Source organism: Mobula hypostoma, chromosome 7, assembly GCF_963921235.1.
Source record: "Mobula hypostoma chromosome 7, sMobHyp1.1, whole genome shotgun sequence".
NCBI classification, from domain to species: domain Eukaryota; kingdom Metazoa; phylum Chordata; class Chondrichthyes; order Myliobatiformes; family Myliobatidae; genus Mobula; species Mobula hypostoma.
The window spans coordinates 162,021,092-162,048,478 of NC_086103.1; the positions used below are offsets into that span (position 1 = coordinate 162,021,092).

General features: G+C 43.1%; 1 protein-coding gene across 2 annotated transcripts in view; it reads right to left on the reverse strand.

The window, feature by feature from the left end:
• Window positions 1-1,328: 1,328 nt before the first annotated feature.
• The window catches only part of p4ha3 (prolyl 4-hydroxylase, alpha polypeptide III), a 77,915-nt gene continuing 51,856 nt past the window's right edge, over window positions 1,329-27,387 (reverse strand). For both annotated transcript variants that reach the window (XM_063052925.1, XM_063052924.1), the window contains 2 exons: window positions 16,394-16,490; window positions 1,329-2,577 (listed from right to left, as the gene is read on the reverse strand). In XM_063052925.1, the coding sequence (XP_062908995.1) occupies window positions 2,507-2,577; window positions 16,394-16,490 (168 nt within the window). In that variant the 3' untranslated portion in view covers window positions 1,329-2,506. The remainder of the gene's footprint in view (window positions 2,578-16,393; window positions 16,491-27,387) is intronic.

A 27,387-nucleotide genomic window follows, 5' to 3' on the forward strand; every position in this document is an offset into this window, starting at 1 on the left:
GCTCTGCCACTTTTTGAATCAGAACTTATTTTAAAATGTAATATAAAAGACTGGATATACAGAAGGCTTCACGGCAATTTTTATTGTTCCCTGGTCTTAGTACTAAGTTTGTATTAGTGGTGGCTGCCTTGTGGAGGCAGGAGTGACGGAAATACTCTTTCTTTTAGACTCTTGAGATTTTTCTGGTATTATTCAAAATAGTTCCAAAGCTTCAACATTATAGTAGGGCAGACAGAGGCATTCCTTACCATTTGACTCAAGTCTCAGATGTGAACTATGTCTGCTGTGCCTTGACAAATGGCCTGGCTGCTAATCAGAGAATTACCCTGTGGGAAATTGGAGAAAATGTATCAGACTTGGTGTTCCACATAATCCTCGTGGAAATCACCAGTAGCTCAATGATGTTGCTGAGTTTCTCCATCATTTTGTGTTTTCCTCTGGATTTCCTGCATCTGCAGAATCTCTTGTGTTTATGTACCATATGGTAAGAGTTTTGACACATTGATAATTTTAGTGCCATTATTTGCTTTCATAAGGAGCGAAGCCAATAGAAACCAGTGAAACAATATGCAAAGCAGTTCAATATACAGGTCTTATAAAAGGATGAATTTTTCTGTTTTGGTACAACCAGTGAGAGCCTTGATTGCCCATAACTCAGATCAAACTGTGAATTTGCTGCACATATTGAAAAGATTATCCCAATTTGCTAGATGTACTAGAAACATAAAACCTACAGCACAATACAGGCCCTTCAGCCCACAAAGCTGTGCCAAACATGTCCTTCCCTTAGAAATTACCCAGGGTTACCCACAGCCCACTATTTTTCTAAGCTCCATGTACCTGTCCAGGAATCTCTTAAAAGACCCTATCATATCTGCCTCCACCACTGTCGCCGGCAGCGCGTTCCACGCACTCAACAGTCTCTGCGTAAAAAACTTACCCCTGACATCTCCTCTGTACCTACTTCCAAACACCTTAAAACTGTGCCCTCTCGTGCTAACCATTCCAGCCCTGGGAAAAAGCCACACAATCAATGCCTCTCATCATCTTATACACCTATACTAGTTATAATTACACATTAATACTGGTATAAATTGGTTCCATTCCAGATCTTTCTTCATTTCGCATCTAGTCACCATGAGGAGTAAAACTATAAATTTCATAAAGGGTAGTCCCAGCCCTAGGAATGGCTATCCTCCAGGACGGTCCAAGAGTTATGGATTACTTTCCATTACACAGTTGCAAGAAATTAGGGAGAGAATAAAATTGAGGGGAAATAATTAATGTGATTTTAATAAATATCTTTAATTGCTTTTGCTTTAAAATGATTGAACATGAAGATATAAAAGGGTGGCATAGTAGTGTGGTGGTTAGCACAACGCTTTACAGTACAGACGAGCTGCCTGTACGAGATTGTGTTCTCCCTATGACCACATTGGTTTCCTCTGCTCCAGTTTCCTCCCACAGTCCAAAGACCTACAAGTTGGTAGGTTCATTGGTCATTGTAAATTGTCCCATGATTAAGATTGGATTAAATTGGGGGAATGCTGGGCAGTGCGGCTGAATGGGTTGGAAGGGCTATTCCACACTGTCGCTCAATAAATAAATACAAATATAAAGGATGGACAATTCTTGACTCTCAAATAATCAAGTGTATCTGGCTGCATGGGAAAATAGGGGGAGATTGTGCTGTAAAAATAGATGTTGGGTAACCATTGAATTGAACTGGATAGAGCACTTGGAGACGGTTATGTGATGAAACTGCAGTGGGCTGAGCTAGCAATATGAAATTCAGAATGACTTAGTTGCTGAGGGAATAATAAAACTACAGTGACAAAAAAAAGCAATGATAAATTCAATATCTTCCTTGACATACTTTTTCAAGGCAAGGTTGAAGGCAAGATCGAGGGCCAAGATGTGTATCACAAAATCAAATTGCTTTTCTTATATTATTGAAGACATTTAATGTTATTTTTCTTTTAAAAAAGCTTTCTTCCAGTTCTTCATTTCATATTTGATTTCCCATGGAAATTATCCTCAGAAATGTATGATAGCAGTTCATCTATTTAAGTATGTTTTAGTGAGTTTCTTTTACAAATTAATCTCACCATTCTTATTTATTCAAGGTTTTCTCTTTCTTTTTCCTGCCCTGGGAAAATAGTTCATTTTACTTTTCACTGTTGATTCTGTTTGGTGAACTTGATCTTAAATTGCCTTCAGCAGGAATTTGTGTCCTGACGGCATTCAGAGACAGAATAAATGGATATATGGAACAATGAATTCTGTGGTTCTGACGGTGAATGATTTGCACAGATGAAGAGTTTTATTGCCTGGAGTTTAACAGCTGCTCAACTCCATTCCTCTGACAGCAATCAGTCCTAAAGCAGGTTTGGCTGCAGGCCTTGTTTCCTCATTCTCAGATTCCTTCAGAAACACGTGCTGCCACTCTTCTCCACGTACAGCACAGGTTCTTGCACTCCAAGAGGGCCCGTTACAGATGGGTTTCTTACTCATTCGGGTCAGCTCCACACCTTCTTTGAAACTCCTGCCCATGTTCTCGGATCCATTTGTTAGCCACTGAAAGTGTTTTTAAAAAGCAGAAGAAAAAAAAACAGGTTGTTAAATAATTTCAGGTCATAAAGGCTGCATTTCCTGTTTTGGTAAAATAAAGTACATTCTGATTTTAAAAAAACAGCAATAATTAGTCCTAGCTATTTTTAATTGGAGTATAATTAATGAATATTAGTGTACACGAAAAATATTCCCAGGATATTACTTAACCTAATTCAAATTTTTTAAATTCAAATTATATTGTGATTTTATAGCAATAATTTATTAATTAGTCATCAATTATTGCATTACGGCCTGGTAGGAAACACCAGTGCCCAAGAACAGAAAAGCTTGGAAATAGTGGGGGATACAGCGTATTTCATCTCAGGAAAATCCCTCCGCACCATTGAGCACATCTACAAACAGCACTGCCACAGGAAAGCACCATCCATCATCAGGGACCCCCAGCATCCAGACCACGCTCTCGCTGCTGCCATCAGGAAGAAAGTACAAAAGCCTCAAGACACACCCCACCTGGTTCAGGAACAGCTAATACCCTTCAAAAATCAGGTTCCTGAACCATGACTTCACTGGCCACAATCTATGAACTCACTTTCATGGACTCTACAACTCGTGTTATCAGCATTATTTATCTATTTTTTATTATTTGTTTTATTTTTGTACTTGAATTGTGTCTTTTGCACATTGTTTACTAGTTAGTCTTTGTGTGTAGTTTTTCATTGATTCTATTGTATTTCTTTGGTCTGCTGTGAATACTTGCAAGGAAATGAATCTCCAGGTAGTATTTGGTGACCTACATGTACTTAGATAATAAATTTATTTAGCTTTTGAACCTTGAACTAAATTTCTTATTATGTAGTAATGTTTATAATTCCCATTAGACCATATGACCATAGATATAGGAGTAGAATTAGGCCATTTAGCCCATCAAGTCTGTTCTGCTATTTCATCATGGCTGATCTAATTTTCCAATCAGCCCCAATCTCCTGCCTTCTCCCTTTATGCCCTGACCAGTCAAGAATCTATCATCCTCTGCCTTAAATATACCCAATGACTTGGCATCCACAGCTGCCTGTGGCAAAGAATTCCACAGATTCACCACTCTCTGGCTAAACAAATTCTTCCACACCTCCATTCTAAAAGGATGCTCCTCTATTCTGACGCTGTGTCCTCTGGTCTTAGACTCTCCTACCATAGGAAGTATCCTCTCCGCATCCACTCTATCAAGGCCTTTCACCTTTCAATAGGTTTCAATAAGGTCACTCCTCACTCTTCTGATTTCTAGTGAATACAGGCCAAGAGCAATAAATGCCCTTCATATGACAAGCCATCCAATCCTTAATCATTTTCATGAACCTCCTTTGAAAACTCTTTCTAAGATAAGAGGCCCAAAACTGCTCACAATACTCCAAGTGCGGAGTCACGAGTGCTCTATCAAGTGTCAACATCACATCCTTGCTTTTGTATTCTAGCCCTCTTGAAATAAATACTAACATTGCATTTGCCTTCCTCACCACAGACTAAAGTGGCAAATTAACTTTTCAGGGAATCCTGCACAAGAACTCCCAAGTCCCTTTGCACCTCAGTTTTTTGTATTTTCTCCCCATTTAGAAAACAGTCAACCTTTTCATTTCCTCTACCAAAGTGCAGAACCATACACTTCCCGATGCTGTATTCCATCTGTCATTTCTTTGTTCATTCTCCTAACCCAAGTCCTTCTGTAGCCTCTCTACTTCTGGAAAACTATCTGCCCCTGTACCCATCTTCATATTGTCTGCAAACTTTGCAACACAGCCATCAATTTCATCATCCAAATCATTGACATATAACGTAAAAAGAATCATTTCCAACATAGACCCCTGTGGAACACCACTACTCACCAACAGCCAAACAGAAAAGGGTCCCTTTATTCCCACTCTTTGCCTTGTGCCAATCAACCACAGCTTTATCCATGCTAGAACCTTTCCTGTAATACCATGGGCTCATAGCTTAAGCAGCATTGTGTGTGGCACCTTGTCAAAGGTCTTCTGAAAATCCAAGTACACAACATCAGCCGATTCTCCTTTGTCTATCCTGCTTGTTGTTTCTTCAAAGAATTCCAACAGATTTGTCAGGCAAGATTTCCCTTAAGAAAACCATGCTGACTTTGGCTTATTTTGTCATGTACCTCCAAGTACCCCAAAAACAATCGACTCCAACATGTTCCCAACCACTGAAGTCAGATTAACTGGCCTATTATTTCCTTTCTTCTGCCTTTCCCCCTTCTTGAAGATGGAGTGACATTTGCAATTTTCCAGTCTTCTGGAACCATTCCAGAAACCGGTGATTCTTGAAAGATCATAACTAATGCCTCCACAATCTCTTCAGCCATCTCATTCAGAACTCTGGGGTGCACACCATCTGGTCCAGGTGACTTACCTACCTTCACACCTTTTAGTTTCCCCAAGAACCTTCTCTCTAGTTTTGGTAACTTCACACACTTCATGCCCCTGACACCTGGAACTTCCACCATATGGCTAGTGTCTCTCACTGTGAAAACTGCTGCAAAATACTTATTCAGTTCATCCACTATTCTGTTGTCCCCCATTACAACCTCTCCAGCATCGTTACTGCCTATGCTATGAAAATAATTAATGTTATATTTCCATCTTTCTTTCTCAGGCACTTAAGTTATTAAATTACAGATGTGATAAGGATATGTTTGATTATTCAAACACTCTATTAATGCTGATGCTTTTGTGTCCAAATGAACTGATTGTTCGTGTAAATCCAGTAACAAGTATACTCTAGACAGCCAACCAGTGTATAGCCTTTATAAAGCTGTCAGAGCATATTCTGGACTTGGAGTGTATAGCAAAATATTACCTTCAGCCACCAATCTTTAGACCTGGACATGGACTGTAGATTAAATTTAAAATGCAACTCTGGACAATAGGTTCCTAGAGCAAATGACTGAAAGAAGAGACAATGCAGATTAACATTTATTTTGGTTAGATGGAGTGTGGTTGCCAAGAAGGAGGTGTGAAAGTTATATGCAATTCAAGGGAAGTATTTTATACATTGTTAATATGGAATTGTCCTTTGATTTTTAGCACATAAAATGTGATGTAATGTTGGGTTGGGCAGTCCATTTCCTCAGAAAGGGTCTCAATATGATCCCTGATCCCCAATACGATGTCAAATAAAAGACTACTTCACACCTATCAGCTACATCTCTCCATTGACTTTGTTCATGTTACAACATTTGGGGGCTCATTCGGGATATCTTCTTGCAACTCATCGTCTAGCCAGCAACCTCAGCAGTCTAAGTGGGAGAGTATTCTTAAAATTAGCACTCACACTTGGACCTGTTCAGATTGGTGACTACAGGATTGCAAGGTATCATGAACATGGCAGAGAGCTGAACTGGTACCTGACTGGCAGACCTCAGTACATGTGCTTGCAACACTGTGTGTTCGACAGAGTGATCAGCAGCACTGGGGCTCCACAGGGGACTGTCTTGTCTCCCTTTCTCTTCACCATTTACACCTCGGACTTCAACTACTGCACAGAGTCTTGTCATCTTCAGAAGTTTTCTGATGACTCTGCCATAGTTGGATGCATCAGCAAGGGAGATGAGGCTGAGTACAAGGCTATGGTAGGAAAGTTTGTCACTTGTGTGAGCAGAATTATCTGCAGTTTAATGTGAAAAAGACTAAGGAGCTGGTGGTAGACCTGAGGAGAGCTAAGGTACCGGTGACCCCTGTTTCCATCCAGGGGGTCAGTGTGGACATGGTGGAGGATTACATATACCTGGGGATACGAATTGACAATAAACTGGACTGGTCTAAGAACACCGAGGCTGCCTACAAGGAGGGTCAGAGCAGTCTCTATTTCCTGAGGAGACTGAGGTCCTTTAACATCTGCCGGACGATGCTGAGGATGTTTTACGAGTCTGTGGTGGCCAGTGCTATCATGTTTGCTGTAGTGTGCTGGGGCCACAGGCTGAGGGTAGCAGACACCAACAGAATCAACAAACTCATTCGTAAGGCCAGTGATGTTGTGAGGATGGAACTGGACTCTCTGATGGTGGTGTCTGAAAAGAGGATGCTGTCTAAGTTGCATGCCATCTTGGTCAATGTCTCCCATCCACTACATAATGTACTGGGTGGGCACAGGAGTACATTCAGACAGAGACTCATTCCACCGAGATGCAGCACAGAGCGTCATAGGAAGTCATTCCTGCCTGTGGCCATCAAACTTTACAACTCCTCCCTTGGAGGGTCAGACACCCTGAGCCGATAGGCTGGTCCTGGACTTATTTCATAATTTACTGGCATAATTTACATGTTACTATTTAACTATTTATGGTTCTATTACTATTTATTATTTATGGTGCAACTGTAACAAAAATCAATTTCCCCCTGGGATCAATAAAGTATGACTATGACTATAAAAGTAGTGTGGTGTATGTGTCTGCATGTGTATTTATACAAGAGATTAAACTTTGTGTGTTTATTTGGTGAGATGGAGCCACCAGTTGCGAAGGGTGGCTATTGAAGGTTTGGGATGCCAGTGGGGGTGTATACTTGTTCCGGGAACCGTATTTTAATGTGTCTGTTTTTTTACCAATATGTCTGTAACCCTGGTGTAACAGTTAGATGCAAAAGAATACAAATGGCATTATGAGTTCTGATGCATATAAGTGGCAGATAGTAGAGTACATATTCTACACTTTTAAGCATGTAGTGTTTAACGATTATCCATCATTTATATTTTGCGTGGTGTGGCAATTTGTGTGGAGGTATTCGAGGGAAAGCTTATCCCCAGATAAATCTGTTGGAATGGCACCTGAGGTTGAGAACCCTGATGACCCAAGTGAGCCTTTGACCTTGACCTTGAACCATCCATAAGCCCTTCACGTCCAGGGAGAAGCAGAGCATTATGTCAGAGCTGCCCTCACTTAAGGCCGCCTGCGGGTCCCGAAGATATACAGTGCCTATAAAAAGTATTCACCCTTCCCCTTTGGATGTTTTCATGTTTTATTCTTTGACAACATCAAATCACAGTGGATTTAATTTGGCTTTTTTGACACTGATCAACAGAAAAGATTCTTTCGTATCAAAGTGAAAACAAATTTCTACAAATCGATTTAAATTTATTAAATACAAAATAACTAATTGCATAATTACTCACCCCGTTTATGTCAATATTTAGAAGGTACACCTTTGGCAGCGATTATAGCCTTGAGTCTGTGTGGATAGGTCTCTCAGTTTTGCCCATCTGGACACTGCAATTTTTCCCCATTCTTCTTTACAAAACTGCTCAAGCTCTGTCAGATTGCGTGGGTATTGTGAGTGAACAACCCTTTTCAAGTCCAGCCACAAATTCTCAATTGGATTGAGGTCTGGACTCTGAGTTGACCACTCCAGGATATTATCTTAGTTGTTTTTAAGCCATTCCTGTGTAGCTTTGGCTTTATGCTTGTGGTCATTGTCTTGCTATGAAACAAATCTCCCAAGTTACCGCTCTCTTGCGGACTGCATCAGGTTTTCCTCCAGGATTTCCCTGTATTTTACTGCATTTATTTTGCCCTCTACCTTCACAAGCCTTCCAGGGCCTGCTGCAGTGAAACATCCCCACAGCATGATGCAGCCGCCACCATGCTTCACAGTAGGGATGGAGCGTCTTTAATGATGTGTGGTGTTTGCTTTATGCCAAACAGTCTTTAATCTGCTGGCCAAAAAGCTCAATTTTGGTTTCATCAGAACATGGAACCTTCTTCCATCTGACTTCAGAGTCACCCACGAGCCTTCTGGAAAACTCTACCAGAGATTTCATGTGTTTTTTTTCCCCAACAGTGGCTTTCCCTTTGCCAAAGCTGTGACTGGTGAAGTACCTGGACACCAGTTGTTGTACGTGCAGTCTTTCCCATCTCAACCACTGAAGGTTGTAACTCCTCCAGATTTGTCATCGGTCTCTTGGTGCCCTCCCTCACTAGTCTCCTTCTTGAACTCAGTTTTTGAGGACAGCCTGCCCTAGGCAGATCCACAGCTGTACCATATTCTTTCCAATTCTTGATGATTGACTTAACTGTACTCCAAGGAATATTCAGTAACTTAGAAATTTTCTTGTATCCATCTCCTGACTTGTGCTTTTCAACAATGTTTTTACAAAGTTGCTTGGAGTGTTCTTTTGTCTTCATAGTGTGGCTTTGCCAGGATACAGACTCATCAGCAGTTAGACCTTCCAGATACAGGTGTATTTTTACTATAATCTGTTGAAACACCTTAACTGCACACAGGTGACCTCCATTTAACTAATTATGTGACTGCTAAAACCAATTGGCTGCACCAGTGACAATTTAGCGTGTTATATTAAAGGAGTGAATACTTATGCTATCAATTATTTTGTGATTTATGTTTGTAATTAATTTAGATCACTTTGTAGAGATCTGTTTTCACTTTGACATGAAAGAGTCTTTTTCTGTTGATCAGCGTCATAAAAAGTCAAATTAAATCCAATGTGATTCAATGTTGTAAAACAATAAAACATGAAAACTTCCAAGGGAGGTGAATACTTTTTTATAGGCACTGCACATGTGTTGGTAAAAGCACAGTGCCCAAGTATGGTCCAGTGAGTACATGGGCAACTGCCAGGAATGCCAGCAATGAAGAGAGATATCACTTTTTTAAAGGGGATGTGAAGCAGCGACCGGGGGAAAGAGAGAGTATCTGGGGAATGATAATGTCAGTGATTCAGAGAGCTGATGAGCCAGCCATGGATTATGCAGAACACAAATATTCAGTGTATGAGGAGTATTTAGGGTTGGATAATCCAGGGAGGGATGGCCAAGTGTCCATGAAAATGCTGAAGGAAGGCCTGAGCTCAACCCACAGGAAGTTTTAGATTTGGGGATAGCGGTGGGATTGACCTACTCAGTGATTGTGTTATGGGCCGGTGAGATAGACTGGAGGAGGGGCAAGAGAAGTGATAAAGTGACTGTAGTGAATGTCACTGCTGTGACATCACAGAGATCATGCTTTGTGTGCCAGCAACTGGGGCATGTAGCAAGGAACTGCTGGAATAGATGTGGGAGGGTAAAGGAGATGATTTGTTGCAGCTGTAGCTTCTCAGGCCATGGTTGGAGGCAGTGCTCTGAGAATTGAAGAAAATATGAAAATCACTCACCAAAGCAGGCAAAATCCATAGCTGTGCCCTCTCTTTCCAACTTGAGTGCTGACTAGATTATAGAGCTGGTGAGGTCAGACAAATGGCTGACAGCCACATCTATTGTCAGTGGTGGTCATCCACAGCTGTACGCAAGAGGTTTATTAAGGGGCCGGCAATGCAAAATGTTAGTGGACACGGGGGTCGTCAGTATCGATAACTGATCTACCTTTGTGCAGAACTGGAGAGACAGGAGTTGAAACAATGATGCTAGAGAGAAGTCAGCCCCAGGTACTCGAAATTGAAGGAGCACAGCTTCCTGTAGATTTCTGGATGTGCCTAAACAATAAAGGTACTCACCTGGGGACTGGCACTCTGAGTAAGGCAGGTGCTGTTATAGACAGAACATGGAATAACACGGACACGACAGAGACACTGAATGTGTGTGACCCGCAAAGCAGCTAACATGGCCCACAGAGAGACAGCAGCCCCAAGCTGGGAGGAGAGACAGGGCGACGTGTGGGAATCGGGTCAGGAGGTCCCAAGGGGAGGGGCCAAGCACAGCCAGGGGCTGTTGGAAGTGGGGCAGCTGTCTGAAGAGGTAGCAGCGATACAGGTAAGGACTCACCAGACATCAGCATGAGGAGGGCAGCAGAAGAACACGAAGCAACCAGAAATTACAAGTGTACAGAATGAAACTACAATCTAGTAAGGCTACCTGGGGATATGAAGGATCACTGTCACCATGGTAACACATGGAGGGATTGAGCAAAGCAGCAATGACACATTGCTGATCAGAGAGAGCCAGAGGGAAAGGAGATAGTACTCCCACAGCCAGGTGACCAGGTCACGGTGACTGACAGTGCTGCCTGAAAGGGCAGGGTTTGCTCCCGGCGAATAGGACCACAGATAGCGCTTTTGACAAATGACACTCGTGTCTGTGCAGCCAGTGGGAACACTGGGCTCCGGTTAAAGCAAACAACTCACCTTCTTGTCACCCTCACAGACAGAGCAGGAGATCGAGTGTACCCAGAGACGGTGTCATTGCAGAGAACCCAAGTGATGAGCAGCAGCTGGTTACACCAGACCTGACCACAGCTGATGGAAGCAGACCCACGGCAAACACAAAGGCAGAGGACACCGAGAGAGTGCAACAGAAAGCATTGAATAACATGCTAAAGTGTAAAGGTAATGGTACTCTATAATGGAGGCTGGTTACGAAGGTAGATGATTAGTTATATACTACAGGATAGAAAAGATATTGGGGAGAATAGATGGGAAAGGATCCAAGTTACAGTAGGGACATCAGGTTCCACAACTCCGATGGCATGGCGGACTGAGAAAGAGAAGAAATTACACACGGCATCTGAAGGCAGTCACCCGCAGCCCGAACAAGGAGTGAATACAAATGACCTGGGCTCTTTCAGCAGTTGGACCAGCAATCGACTAGACAGTCCGGAAGGAGGTGCTACCACGGAGAGGTCCTTGCAGTTATTCAAAAAGAGACCACCTTAGAGGGCCTGCGAGCCTGATATATTTACCTTGCTGGGGCCCCTGGTAAGGGAGTAAGCACTCGTAGCCTCTGCAGAGTTTTAGCTATCAGAGACTGAAGGGGTAAAGAGTAAGGATGCGATTAAACTGCAATCGGCTAGCAGGGAAGGAGGCAACAGGTGTACAAATGAAGCTGCATTTTAAGGACTGCTGGTCAAATTTCTGGAACAATCTCTCTGCTTAGTGTCTTGTAGGTAACCATTAGGAATGATAATATAAATGTAGATGCACATAGAGTAATTGGGGGGGAGGAATTCCTAGGCAGGGCATATATGCTGTCCTATTTAAATAGATCTTCCTTAAGGTTGGCCTTTCCTTGTACAAATTTATTTTTGTCCAGGAGGGCCAAGAATAGGGAGTGTTAGAGCATATTCTAGACTTTTGGCGTATAGCAAAATATTAAGCCATCAATCTTTAGACCTGAACATGGACTGTAAATTATATTTAAAATGTATCTCTGGACAATAGGTACCTAGAGCTGTTAACTGAAAAACCAGACAATGCAGATTAACATTCAGTTTAGTTGTCTGGAGTGGGGTGTAAAGAAGGTGTGGAAGTTATATGTAATTCAAATGAAGCATTGTAGATTCATCGTAAATATAGAATTGCCCTTTGATCTTTAGCATATAAAGTATCAATGTAATGTTGGGTCGAGCAGGCCTTCTCCTCCGAAAGGGTCTCAATATGATGCCTGCAATGTCTCATTTTGTCGAGTAAAAGACTATTCCATATCTACCAGCCACGTCTCTCCAGTGACTTTGTTCACGTTACAACAAGAACGTGTGGAAAGGAATAAACAGTCAATTTTTCAGGCAAAGACCCTTCATCATGACTGGAAACGAAAGGTGAAGAATCCAGAATAACCCACCCACCCACCCGGCTTCATCTATCACCTTCTCACCTGTGCTTCTCCCCACCCCCCCATCTTCTTATTCTGGCTCCTTCCTCCTTTATTTCCAGTTCGGATGAAGAGTCTGGGCCTGAAATGTCGACTGTTTATTCCTCTCCATAGATGCTGCCTGACCTGCTGAGTTCCTTCAGCATTTTGTGTGTGTTACTCTGGATTTCCAGCATCTGCAGAATCTCTTGTCTCTGTAACACCTACTTGTAGCAATTTTGAAACGTTCAGAATAATGTTAATGAATTCATTTTAAATTCCAATCCCAGTATCTCACTTTTGTCTGACTAAAATGAATAGCAGTCAGTCACAAGTACCCTTTAACTGCTTCCAGCTCTCTGTCTGTCACAATATTGTGTAAAATAGCTTCCTGTAAGCTGAGGTCTTAGGGTTACCTTGACACAAGCCAGAAACCCATGGCAAAGTAAACATGATGTACAAGTATAAGCACATCCTGCAGAACACCAAACTCCTCTTTGCATTCAACCTTCACATCAGGGACGATTTTTCAAAAAGGGACACAAACAAACATGCTTACAGATGTGAAACCAGAAACTTACGCACCCAGTTGCAAGTTTAGTCAGAATCACGGAACAGCTCCTTGGCATCAAAAAACTATATTTTGCAAGGTAACACAGTGTAGTTTTAATCCAGAGGCTACATTAACTCAGTTTCTAGTGAAAGCAGCAATGCATGTATTGAGGCCACACTCTTGAACATGTTTGAATATGAACAAATAAATTCAAAGTTAACTTTGAAGGTGCTGTATAGAACGTAAAACAGTACAGCACAGTGTGGGTCCCTTTAGCTCACAGTGTTGTGCTGACCTACTCCATCAATCATTGAGTTTGGAAGAATGAGGGGTATCTCATTGAAACCGATCAAATATTGAAAGGTCTGGTTAGAGTAGATGTGGGGGGGATGTTTCCTATACTGGATGAGTCTACGACCAGAGTACACAAATTCAGAATGGAAGGATGTCCATTTACATCAGAGATGAGGAGGAATTGCTTTAGCCAGAGGATGGTGAATCTCTGGAATTCATTGCCGGAGATGGCTGTGGAGGTCAAATCATCGAGTATATGGCTTAAGGAGGAGAAGATGGCGGCTCGACACAGCTTGCGCGGCTACGCCGGTGAATGATATCTGTTATCTGTCAAGTAGGGTGCCATGCACAATCCTGATTTGACGGAGACAGACGTGAGAGAACGGAGGAACATCTGGAGAAACTTCTGAGATGCCTTTTTTGCTGCCGCTGTTACTGTGTGATCCTGAATCTCCGGAGGGGAAGGCCCCGAGTCCTCGGCTTTGCTTGTTGCTCGGCCGCTGGAGTGGGGTCGAGGCGTTCAGCAGAGATGGTGCTTGGTGTCGGTAGGCTGGTCGGAAGCTCGAAATCTTCGGACGGACTCAGAGTCGGCTGGGGTCAGGTGCTTCCAATGCATCGACAGTTGTCGGTGCCTGGAGGTTTATGGTAGAGAGAGTTTCTCCCTTCTGCCGCCTGCTATCGGGGACCATCAGGAGTTGATCAGAACTTTGAGACTTTTTTTACCGTTCCCATGGTCTGTTCCTTATCAAATTATGGTATTGCTTTGCACTGCTGTACCTATATGTTATAATTATGTGGTCTTGTCAGTGTTAGTCTTTGGTTTGTCCTTTTTTTTTGTGATATCACTCTGGAGGAACATTGTATCATTTCTTAATGCATGCATTTCTAAATGACAATAAACGAGGACTGAGTGTCCTCATAATCTAATCTATATAAAGCAGATGTTGATAAATTCTTGATTAGTCAGGACTTCAGAAATTAAAGGAGAAGCCAGGAGACTGGGTTTGAGAAGGATAATAAATCAGCCATGATGGATTGTGGAGTAGACTCAGTTGGCCGAGTGGCCTAATTCTGATACGCAAGCACGAGGAAATCTGCAGATGCTGGAAATTCAAGCAACACACATCAAAGTTGCTGGTGAACGCAGCAGGCCAGGCAGCATCCCTGAAGGGTCTCGACCCGAAACGTCGACTGTACCTCTTCCTAGGGATGCTGCCTGGCCTGCTGCGTTCACCAGCAACTTTGATGGGCCTAATTCTGATTCTATGTCTTATGCTCTGAGCCAGTCAAATTGTTCTATTGCATTGCTTAATAGTAATCAAGTGTGAAACAAGATCTGTTTGAAGAATGGAGTTTGTTCCTCCTGGTGAGAAAAATTTGTGACAACCTAAAGTTTACCTGTTACATGGAGCAAGGATTTAACAATGAAATAATACTTAAACAAATACAATAAAAGAAAGTCAAAAATATGGTTTAAAATGATCTCTCCTTCCAGTTGTAAAAATGTGTGAGACAGTTCTATTTAACAACATATTTTGCCATTCAAAGCCCAAGAACATCCAGTTGTCAGATTTTTTAAATTCAAGCTGCCAAGAAATTCCTAAAGCAACACACACAAAATGCTGGAGGAACTCAACAGTTCAGGCAGCATCCGTGCAAATGAGCATACAGTCAACATTTTGGGCTGAGCCCCTTCTTCAGAGCTGGAAAAGAATGGGGAAGATGCCAGAATAAAAAGGTGGGTGGGGGGAGGGGAATGAGGATAGCTAGAAGATGATAGGTAAAGCCAGGTGAGTAGGAAAGGTAAAGGGCTGGAGGGTGGATCATAGGAGAAGGGGCACCAGAGGGAGGTGATAGATAGGTTAAACGAAGTAAGAGGCCAAAGTGGGGAATAGAGGAAGAGGGCACGAAGAGGGAAAATACTGGAAGGGGAAATTGATATTAATGCCATCAGGTTGGTGGCTACCCAGGCAGAATATAAGGTGTTGCTCCTCCACCCTGATCGTGGGACAAGAGGAGGCCATGGACCAACAATGTGGATCTTCCCAGTGGCCGAACATTTTAATTCCCATTCCCATTCCTGTTCCATCATGGCCTCCTCTTGTACCACGATGGGCCAACCTCTCCATATAACTCAGACCCTCTAGGTCTAGCAATATTCTCAAAAATCTTTTCTGCACAGTTTCCAGTTTAACCACATCTTTCCTATAGGAGGATGAGCAGAACTGTACACAGTGCTATTGCAGTGTGGCCTTACCGCAGCTGCTGCTTAATGCCCCAATTCCTGTACTCAGTGCCCTGACTGATGAAAACCAGCAGGTTAAATGTCTTTTTCACTACCCTGTCTACATGTGACGCTGCTTTCAGTGAACTAATAACTTGTACTCCGAGGTCCTTCTGTACCATTACACTCCCGAGTGTCCTACCATGCACGGTAGAAGTCTTACACTGGTCTGACTTTCCAAAATGTATCATCTCACACTTGTCTGTATTGAAATCAATTTGCCACTCATCGGCCCACTTTCCCAATTGATCAAGGTCCCCTGCAGTCTACAATCAACAACATCTCCTAATTTTGTGTTATCTGCAAACTTACTGATCAGTGCTTGCACATTTGCATCCAATAAATAACAAATAACAAATGTCATAATACCTGACCACTGCGGCACAGCACCGGGCCTCCCTTCCAAGAAACAGCTTTCAGCCATCTCCCTCGGCTTCCCACCTTGGAGCCAATCTTGAATCCACCTAAATAGCTCTCCCTGAATTCCAGGGGATCTAACCTTCCAGACCAGTCTGCCATGAAGGTCCTTATTGAAGCCCTTGCTCTAGTCCAAATAGACAACATCCAGAGAGCCCCGCTGTCATCTACCTTTTTGGTTACTTTTTCAGAACACTCTAAAATGCTGACTCCTCTGAACCCTAACCCTAACCCTAATGCATGGGAAATAGACGTTGCACACACTCTTCTACGTGCAGCTTCTGAACACACACAGAAAACTCACATCTATCTTCCAGAATTGGATTAAACCATAAAGCACAAAGATTTTGCACTGCACAATGAAATAACTAAGCCTGCACCGCTTTGTAAAATAATTTTAATCATTAGAAAGGTTAATATTACTTGAGATATAATACGTGCAGATCATGAATTTTTGCAGGAATTCTATATCGAATTAATATTTTAGAATAGATTAATTATTTTTGACATCAAATCATTGTCATATTAATGTCTTTGGCTATTTATGTTGTCCAAATCAATGTAAAATTTTGGACAATTTTCTCAATCTTGTGCATTGAATTCAATTGGGTCATGTTGGGCTACGGCAGGCTAGGGGCTGCTATTTTAAGGAGTGCACTTAACAAATTATCCACCAAGACTTTCACCTTCCACATACCCCACTTATCTCCAACCAGCACCGGGCAGCCAGCATGTAGTGTGTCTGCGTCGCCTTCTCCATTTTTGTGGAGGTTCCACCAAAATAGTGCTGCGTTCTAAGAAACAAGAGCAGTTTATAATCAATAACAAATAAGCAACCCAAAAAAGCCAATCACATAACTAATATTCACCCATTGTAAATTTTGTACAAAAGGTTTCATTTATCTTTATACACAAAAAACATGAACAGTCTTTTTCTGATGGTCATTATCATAATTAGCTTCATAACCTGAAAAGTTCTACTGTTATTATTATAAATATTATAGGTAAAAGACCGGTAACAATAACAAGAGAGTATGAGTTAAGTTTATAAAGTCAATTTACAGAAACATAGAAACATAGAAAACCTACAGCACAATACAGGCCCTTCAGCCCACAAAGCTGTGCCGAACATGTCCTTACCTTAGAAATTACCTAGGGTTACCCATAGCCCTCTATTTTCCTGAGCTTCATGTACCTGTCCAGGGGTCTCTTAAAAGACCCTATCGTATCCACCTCCACCACCGTCGCCGGCAGTCCATTCCACACACTCACCACTCTTTGCGTAAAAAACTTATCCCTGACATCTCCTCTATACCTACTTCCAAGCACCTTAAAACTGTCCCCTCTTGTGCACATTTCAGCCCTTGGAAAAAGCCTCTGGCTATCCACACGATCAATGCCTCTTGTTATCTTATACACCTCTGTCAGGTCACCTCTCATCCTCTGTCACTCCATGGAGAAAAGGCCGAGTTCACTCAACCTATTCTCATAAGGCATGCTCCCCAATCCAGGCAACATCCTTGTAAATCTCCTCTGCACCTTTTCTATGGTTTCCACGTCCTTCCTGTAGTGAGGCAATCAGAACTGAGCACAGTACTCCAAGTGGGGTCTGACCAGGGTTCTATGTAGCTGCAACATTACCTAAACTCAATCCCACGACTGATGAAGACCAATGCACCATATGCTTTCTTAACCACAGAGTCGACCTGCGTTGCAGCTTTGAGTGTCCGGTGGAATTTGACCCCAAGATCCCCCTGATCCTCCACACTGCCCGGAGTCTTACCATTAATGCTATATTCTGACAGCAGGCAAGGTGATTTGATTACAAACAATTGGTTTATTGACCATTACAGAATGTCTCTCTGGTGCTTGCTGCTCCCTCCCCTCTCACTTCCCCTTTCCCAACCATCATTCCCCTCTCCTTGCCTCCTTCTCACCCTCAAACTACAATAGAGACCCATATCACAATCAGGTTTCTCATCACTCACACATGTCGTGATTTTTGTTTGCGGCAGCAGTACAGTGCAATGCATAAAATTACTACAGTACTGTAGTTCAGATTTTCTGCATCGTGGCTCTTTGACTTTTTGACAATAACTTCATGATGTCAGTTTGAATCATTGTGATAATCTTGGAAAGCTTGTTGGATGATGACCACAATTTTTTCTGGGCGATTGGGTTTGAGTTGGAGGATTTACACTCAAAGTGTAGTGGATTTCATTAATACAGAAACTGACCTGGGCTCAGCCAGGTGTATCAGGGAGAAGATGGTCCAATCACTCCATGGCGACTTGTAACCATGGGAAACATCAGCATATTCAGAAAGCAGGAGATACTCTATGTATAAAGTACACTTGGGAGTGGAATTGTAATGATTTAAAAAGATTAGCTTTATTGGTGAGATGTACATTGAAATATACAGTGAAATACAACATTTTGCATCAAATCAATCAGCAACAGACATCCCACCCTGCAAAAACTCATTTCAGGGAGGTAGCACCCCTGCCCCCTGCAACCACATATCCTTCCCCCGCCCCCACCGGTCGACCTCCAAAGGTGTATGTAATACTTTGTTCAGTGATTTTATCTCATCTGTAAATCAAGTTGGGTCTACGCAGAAAATGTGACATTAAAATATGTACTTATATTATATTATCATGGAGTCATTTTTTATATTCTATTACAACTTTAAGCAAGTCTACAGGGAGTTTGGCCTCTGACGATCACGTAGGACATCAATAGAGTAGCTCCTTAGTAGCCAGCCAACCAGTTTAAATAATGTTAGCTATGCTAATGAACAAATGACACCTGTTAAACTCACCCCAACATATCTTCTACACTTTAACCCACCATGGGCAATAGAAAAGTCACTGTTGCAAACAGTGCAGCGAGCAACACTGTCATTATTTTTGAGGTTGACTGTAAAGCCCGCCCACAGAGAAAATTGATAGGTTTACTTAGCACAAAGAGAGACCAATCAGGATGCTCTCTCTCGCTCTTCCTCTCCCTTTCAAAAAAAATCGATTTCCGGGATATTGTACATAATTTGCGGGTGTCAGGGAGCTGCCATCAATATGCGAGAGATTCCCGGAACTTCGGGGAGAGGTGGAACATCTGCAGCAAGGATTGTGCAAGGCAACCCACAAGTATCGCCATGCTTCCAGCGCCAACAGAGCTTACCAACCCCAACCCGTATTTGGAATGTGGGAGGAAACCAGAGCACCCAGAGGAAACATACACAGTCATGGGGAGAATGTACCAACTCCTCACTGACAGCGCTGGGAATCGAACCCCAGTTTTACAGCCGGCATTGTAAAGTGTTACATTGATCGACGCGCTACCGTGCCGTCCCAAAACATACGTTACAACTGTACAATCTGACATAAGTGCAAACATTCAGTGAGCACCTGTCAAGTGTTCAATGGCTGATCTTTGAGGAAACCCAGACCTGCTTTTTTTATTTATCCACTCACACGACGCAAGATTTGCTGGCTGGTTTTCCATCCCTAATTGGCCTCCTGTCATTTCACAGGACATTTAAGAGTTAACCACATTGCTGTGGGTCTAGATTTGCATTGAGGCCAGACCGGGTAAGCGTGGCAGATATCCTGTCCTGGAGGATATTTGTAAACTAGGTGGGGGTAGTAAAACAACAATCTGCTAGTTTCAAGGTAATTACATGAATTTAAATTCTCCAGATGCTACAATGTATGAACATACCCAGAGATTGATGGCCCAGGCCTCCATAATAACAGCCCAGTAACAAGCATTATGGTACCTCAGAATGATAGAGTTACACAGCACAGAACTAGGACTTTTGGCCCATCAGGTAAATGCTACCTTTAAGGTGCCCTTCCATCTTACTCCCATTTACCATCACTTGGTCCATAGTCTTCCATGTGAAACCCCCTCAACCAGCTCATATGGAAACTTCCACATTAGCCAGCTCTGTTAACAGCGACTGGACTCAGTGGTGAGAAGGCACCTGTCTTAAACAATATACGTCCAGGGTCGGTATGATTTGGGTTGAACCAAACAGGAAAGTTGGCATGTTTTGATTAACGGATCCTCAATTTGAACGAATTGTGAAAATGCTGTCCATACACAATTATCCGTTGGAAAGAAGTAACAGATCATATGCCGCATACAATTATAAAGAAGATGTATTTACTAATTTCAGCTTTATCTACCAGTTATTAAAAGGAAACAAAAAAGAACAAAAATAAAAGGGCCCATTACAGTTAAACCAGTCTAAATGTGCATATCATTGGAGCTCAAATAGTCCAAAAGCTGGGTATGACCGTTCACGACGCTGAATTCTCATCACTGATCACCGGTAGCACTTCTCATCTTTGACTCCTTCAACCTACAAAGCACTCCTTGTAATCGAGTCTTCCCATCAGATAGAACCCTACGGCCTCTCTCCTGGTCTTTTCCCCTCTCCATCCGCCACCAAAAAGACCACAAATCCCACCAGTGCCCGTCACAGATCTCTCTCTGCCCTGCCTTCTCTAGAACCTTCTCCTAATTCCGCTATCCTGATTGGCTGACACAACATTCCTAAGTTGAACATCACAGCCCCTTATATTTACTGAAACCCAAACATGCTATCAGCAGGACACTCCGCTTCCACAGAAAGCTACTGAATGAAATACCCTACAGCATTAGCAGTACAAATCTTAACCAGGGCATTACACATGCCTTTGTGATTCAAGTGCTTATCTTTGTGAGAGTGCCCACTTCCAACAATTTCTCTTGCCTCTTGGCCAAATGGTTACATTGTAGTGTTAAAGATATGGTTGAAAGTTCTTGATTTAAGGCAAACTCAAAGCACAGAATCTCAAAAACCTCGAAATTAAAGTGAAGTAATCGTCTTAGTCGCTTTTGTGATCACAAGCCCTTGTTGGACATTGCTAATGTGGAATGCTGCAAGTCAGATTCACTGTTTTATTGCCAAACCGTGGGGGTGGATGGAGGGGAGCTGTGTGCCCTTGGTTGTAGTGGTGACTAGGCCTCAAACTGTGGTATCACCTGTTTGCTGCCACCCAGGACAGAGGTGTTGGAGTCAGTGCATGCCGTCGGAGTACCAGAGTTAGTGTAGCGTGGTATCCATGCTGGAGTTGGTGCTGCCCTCTAGTGTTCACTTGGCAGAAGACAAGGTGTATTGTGTTCAACTGCAGACTGCAGCAACATTCATGGAATCAAGGACTTGGATTTTTTTTTGTTTGTGTGTGACTGTATTTTACTACTATCTTATATGTGTTATATGTGCTTTGTGCTGTGTGTGACTGTTGATACTGTGTTCTGCATCTTGACCTTGGAGTAACGCTGTTTCGCTTGATTGCATTCATGGATCATTGAACAACAATTAAACCTGAACTCGAAAGTCGGGAACAATTTGCAATTGCGTGTTCATTTCTATTGAAAAAATGTGTTCGTTTTAAAGAGTCACGGAACTCTTCAGTATAATGTAGATTCAATATTTCCATTTCTTGGCCATGTTCCAAAAATATCTGAAGGTCCATACTTTCCACACTCTATTTCTGTGGAAATTATTTAAGTTAAAGTGAACATTTCTAAAGGTAGGAAGTTTGATTAGTGATCGTTGACAGAGTTGTTTTAATGCTAAAAAAAGTTTTGATTTTGAAATGGATGTGGTTGTTTTAAAGTCCCTTCATTGGCTTGTCTTTCCTTATTTAATAATCTCCTCCAGCTGTGCTCACCCAATTCTGGCCTCATAGTTATCCCTACATTTAATTTCTGCATCACTGACAATAATCCCTGACAATTTGTCCTCAAATCCACTTCCATCCTTACCATTTCTAATTCCTCCGTTAAGAACTCTTTTTTTACATCCTAGTTCTCAGTCTAGCTTTTGGCTGCATCTCCTGCACTGTCAGTTTTTTTATTTTCTTGGTAAATTTCCTGCAAAGTCCTTTGAGAGGTGTTTGCTACGTTAAAGGTGTTACTTAAAGGAAATGTTGGCTACTTAATTTGGTAATACAGCAAGATCAAGGGCTTCAATAACAAAATGTATCATTTTAGGGTTGTAATCCACAACATTGGCAGACATCCCACCTCTCCCGGAAGTTCCGGGAGTCTCCCGCATATGAATGGTGGCTCCCTGATGCCCACAAATTATATACAATATCACGGAAATCAATTTTTTTTTGAGAGCGAGTGAGAGAAAGCAAGTGAGAGCGAGAGAGCGCGAGAGCAAGAGAGAGAGAGAGCGAGAGCAAGCAAGCGAGAGCGTGAGAGAGAAAGCAAGCGAGAGACCGAGAAAGTGAGAGCGGGAGCGCGAGAGAGCGCACGAGTGACCACGAGTGAGAGAGAGAGAAAGAGAGCGAGAGCACGCCGTGGCAGAGTGTTCCAGAAAAAAAAAGAAAATATAAAACGTATGTCACCCCAGACTACACTAAAGTGTACCCCTACCTAATAGGGGTCAAAATAATGACAGTGTTGCTCGCTGCACTGTTTGCAACAGTGACTTTTCTATTGCCCATGGTGGGTTAAAATGTAAAAGACATGTTGAGGTGAGTTTAACAGGTGCCATTCGTTCACTAGCATAGCTAACGTTATTTAAACTAGCTGGCCAGCTGCTAAGGAGCTACTCTATTGCAGACATCCCACCTCTCCCGGAAGTCTCCCGCAAATTGATGATGCTACCTCCCTGAAGTCAGTTTTTGCAGGGTGAGATGTCTGCACTGGATTGTGGACAGCCACAATACTGTGATCCCGGGCGGCCATATCTGCACATGATGTGTCGAGCTGCAGCTCCTTAGGGACCGCGTTAGAGAACTGGAGATGCAGCTCGATGACCTTCGTCTGGTCAGGGAGAGCGAAGAGGTGATAGAAAGGAGTTATAGGCAGGTGGTCACACCAGGGCCACGGGAGACAGACAAGCGGGTCACAGTCAGGAGACGGAAGGGGAAGAGTCAGGTACTAGAGAGTACCCCTGTGGCTGTACCCCTTAACAATAAGTACTCCTGTTTGAGTACTGTTGGGGGGGATGGCCTACCTGGGGGAAGCAACTGTGGCCGTGCCTCTGGCACAGAGTCCGGCCCTGTGGCACAGAAGAGTAGGCAAAAGAAGAGGAAGGCAGTAGTGATAGGGGACTCTATAGTTAGGGGGTCAGACAGACGATTCTGTGGACGCAGGAAAGAAATTCAGATGATAGTTTGCCTCCCAGGTGCCAGGGTCTGGGATGTTTCAGATCGCATCCAAGATATCCTGCAGTGGGAGGGAGAACAGCCAGAGGTTGTGGTATGTATTGGTACCAATGACATAGGTAGGAAAAGGGAAGAGGTCCTGAAAAAAGGCTACAGAGAGTTAGGAAGCAAGTTGAGAAGCAGGACTGCAAAGGTAGTAATCTCTGGATTACTGCCTGTGCCACGCGACAGTGAGTATAGGAATAGAGGTGGAGGATAAATGCGTGGCTGAGGGATTGGAGCAGGGGTCAGAGATTCAGATTTCTGGATCATTGGGACCTCTTTTGGGGCAGGTGTGACCTGTACAAAAAGGACGGGTTGCACTTGAATCCCAGGAGAACCAATATCCTGGCGGGGAGGTTTGCTAAGGCTACTGGGGAGAGTTTAAACTAGAATTGCTGGGGTGTGGGAACTGAACTGAAGAGACTGGGGAAGAGGCTTTTGGCTCACAAATAGAGAAAGCTTGGAGACAGTGTGTGAGGGAGGATAGGCAGGTGATAGAGAAGGGACGCGCTCAGACGGACGGTTTGAGATGTGTCTATTTTAACGCAAGGAGTATTGTGAACAAAACGGATGAACTAGGAGAGTGGATCAGTACTTAGAGCTATGATGTGGTGGCCATTATAGAGACTTGGATCTCTCAGGGACAGGAATGGTTACTTTCAGTGCTGGGTTTTAGATGCTTTAGAAAGGACAGGGAGGGAGGCAAAAGAGGTGGGGGCATGGCACTTTTGATCAGAGATAGTGTCATTGCTGCAGAAGAGGTGGACATCATGGAGGGATTGTCTACAGAGTCTCTGTGGGTGGAGGTTAGGAACAGGAAAGGGTCAATAACTTTACTGGGTGTTTTTAATAGGCTGCCCAATAGTAATAGGGATATCGAGGAGCATGTAGGGAAACAGATCCTGGAAAGGTGTAATAATAACAGTGTTGTTGTGATGGGAGATTTTAATTTCTCAAATATTGATTGGCATCTCCCTAGAGTGAGGGGTTTAGATGGGGTGGAGATTGTTAGGTGTGTTCAGGAAGGTTTCTTGACACAATATGTAGATAAGCCTATAAGAGGATAGACTGTACTTGATTTGGTATTTGGAAATGATCCTGGCCAGGTGTCAGATCTCTCAGTGGCAGAGCATTTTGGAGATAGTGATCATAATTCTATCGCCTTTACAATAGCATTGGAGAGAGGCAGGAACAGACTCATTAGAAAAGCATTTAATTGGAGTAAGGGGAATTATGAGGCTATAGAAACATAGAAACATAGAAAATAGGTGCAGGAGTAGGCCATTCGGCCCTTCGAGCCTGCACCGCCATTTATTATGATCATGGCTGATCATCCAACTCAGAACCCCGCCCCAGCCTTCCCTCCATACCCCCTGATCCCCGTGGCCACAAGGGCCATATCTAACTCCCTCTTAAATATAGCCAATGAACTGGCCTCAACTGCTTCCTGTGGCAGAGAATTCCACAGATTCACCACTCTCTGTGTGAAGAAGTTTTTCCTAATCTCGGTCCTAAAAGGCTTCCCCTCTATCCTCAAACTGTGGCCCCTCGTTCTGGACTTCCCCAACATCGGGAACAATCTTCCTGCATCTAGCCTGTCCAATCCCTTTAGGATCTTATACGTTTCAATCAGATCCCCCCTCAATCTTCTAAATTCCAATGAGTACAAGCCCAGTTCATCCAGTCTTTCTTCATATGAAAGTCCTGCCATCCCAGGAATCAATCTGGTGAACCTTCTTTGTACTCCCTCTATGGCAAGGATGTCTTTCCTCAGATTAGGGGACCAAAACTGCACACAATACTCCAAGTGTGGTCTCACCAAGCCCTTGTACAACTGCAGTAGTACCTCCCTGCTCCTGTACTCGAATCCTCTCGCTATAAATGCCAGCATACCATTCGCCTTTTTCACCACCTGCTGTACCTGCATGCCCACTTTCAATGACTGGTGTATAATGACACCCAGGTCTCGTTGCACCTCCCCTTTTCCTAATCGGCCACCATTCAGATAATAATCTGTTTTCCTATTTTTGCCACCAAAATCAGGCAGGAAATTGAAAGCTTAAATTGGGAACAGATATTCTCAGGGAAAAGTACAGAAAAAATGTGGTAAATGTTCAGGGGATATTTGCATGGAGTTCTGCATAGGTACATTCCAATGAGACAAGGAAGTTATGGTAGGGTACAGGAACTGTGGTGTACAAAGGCAGTAATAAATTTAGTCAAAAAGAAAAGAAAAGCTTAGAAAAGGTTCAGAGAGTTAGGTAATGTTAGAGATCTAGAAGATTATAAGGCTAACAGGAAGGAGCTTAAAAAGGAAATTAGGAGAGCCAGAAGGGGCCACGAGAAGGCCTTGGCAAGCAGGATTAAGGAAAACACCAAAGCATTCTACTAGTATGTAAAGAGCAAGAGGATAAGACGTAAGAGGATAGGACCTACCAAGTGTGACTGTGGGAAAGTGTGTATGGAACCGGAGGAAATAGCAAAGGTACTTAATGAATACTTTACTTCGGTATTTACTACGGAAAAGGATCTTGGTGATTGTAGCGCTGACTTGCAGCAGACTGAAAAGCTTGAGCATGTAGATATTAAGAAAAAGGATGTGCTGGAGCTTTTGAAAAGCACCAAGTTGGATAAATCGCCGTGACCGGATGAGATGTAGCCAGGCTACTGTGGGAGACGAGGAAGGAGATTGCTGAGTCTCTGGCAATGATCTTTGCATCATCAATGGGGATGGGAGAGGTTCTGGAGGATTGGAGGGTTGCGGATGTTGTTCCTTTATTCAAGAAAGGGAGTAGAGGTAGCCCAGGAAATTATAGACCAGTGAGTCTGACTTCAGTGGTTGGTAAGTTTATGGAGAAGATGCTGAGAGGCAGGATTGATGAACATTTGGAGAGGCATAATATGATTAGGAACAGTCAGCATGGCTTTGTCAAGGGCAGGTCGTGCCTTACAAGCCTGATTGAATTTTTTGAGGATGTGACTAAACACATTGATGAAGGAAGAGCGGTAGATGTAGTGTATATTGATTTCAGCAAGGCATTTGATAAGGTACACCATGCAAGGCTGATTGAGAAAATAAGGAGGCATGGGATCCAAGGGGACATTGCTTTGTGGATCCAGAACTGGCTTGTGCACAGAAGGCAAAGAGTGGTTGTAGACAGGTCATATTCTGCATGGAGGTCGGTCACCAGCGGAGTGCCTCAGGGATCTGTTCTGGGACCCCTACTCCTTGTGATTTTTATAAATGACCTGGATGAGGAAATGGAGGGATGGGTTAGTAAGTTTGCTGATGACACAAAGGTTGGAGGTGTTATGGATAGTGTGGAGGGCTGTCAGAGGTTACAGCGGGACATTGATAGAATGCAATACTGGGCTGAGAGGTGGCAGATGGAGTTCAACCCAGATAAGTGTGAGGTGGTTCATTTTTGTAGGTCAAATATGATGGCAGAATATAGTATTAATGGTAAGACTCTTGGCAGTGTGGAGGATCAGAGGGATCTTGGGGTCCAAGTCCATAGGACACTCAAAGCAGCTGCACAGGTTGACTCTGTGGTTAAGAAGGCATACGGTGTATTGGCCTTCATCAATCATGGAATTGAATTTAGGAGCCGAGAGGTAATGTTGCAGCTATATAGGACCCTGGTCAGACCCCATTTGGAGTACTGTGCTCAGTTCTGGTCACCTCACTACAGGAGAGATGTGGAAACCATAGAAAGGGTGCAGAGGAGATTTACAAGGATATTGCCTGGATTGGGGAGCATAACTTATGAAAACAGGTAGAGTGAACTCGGCCTTTTCTCCTCGGAGCAACAGAGGGTGAGAGGTTACCTGATAGAGGTATATAAGATGATGAGAGGTATTGATCATGTGGATAGTCAAGAGGCTTTTTCCCAGGGCTGAAATGGTTGCCACAAGAGGGCACAGGTTTAAGGTGCTGGGGAGTAGGTACAGAGGAGATGTCAGGGGTAAGTTTTTTTTACGCAGAGAGAGGTGAGTGCGTAGAATGGGCTGCCAGCAACGGTGATGAAGGCGGATACGATGGGATCTTTTAAGAGACTTTTGGATAGGTACACGGAGCTTAGAAAAATAGAGGGCTATTAATTTTTAAGGTAGGGACATGTTCGGTACAACTTTGTGGGCCGACGGCCCTGTATTGTGCCGTAGGGTTTTCTATGTTTCTACATTTTTACCAGATGGTAAATTTAATGAAGAATGGAATTCATTAAAAATAGAGAAGTTCTGAAAAATGATAGCAGCTTCCCCTAAGTACTTTGCAGCCGTCCAGAAACTGGACTGATTTTTTTCTGTGTTCAATGGAAATGGAAAATCCAGAAAGCAGGATGCTGACTCATCAGGAATATCCCCTCAGCATTTTTGAAGTGAGTGATCTGGCATACAAGTAATTGTATCAGCCATGTCAGTCCCACAATGTACTTGGCAGAAGTTTGATGCAGGCTCCAACTATGAACTCACCCCT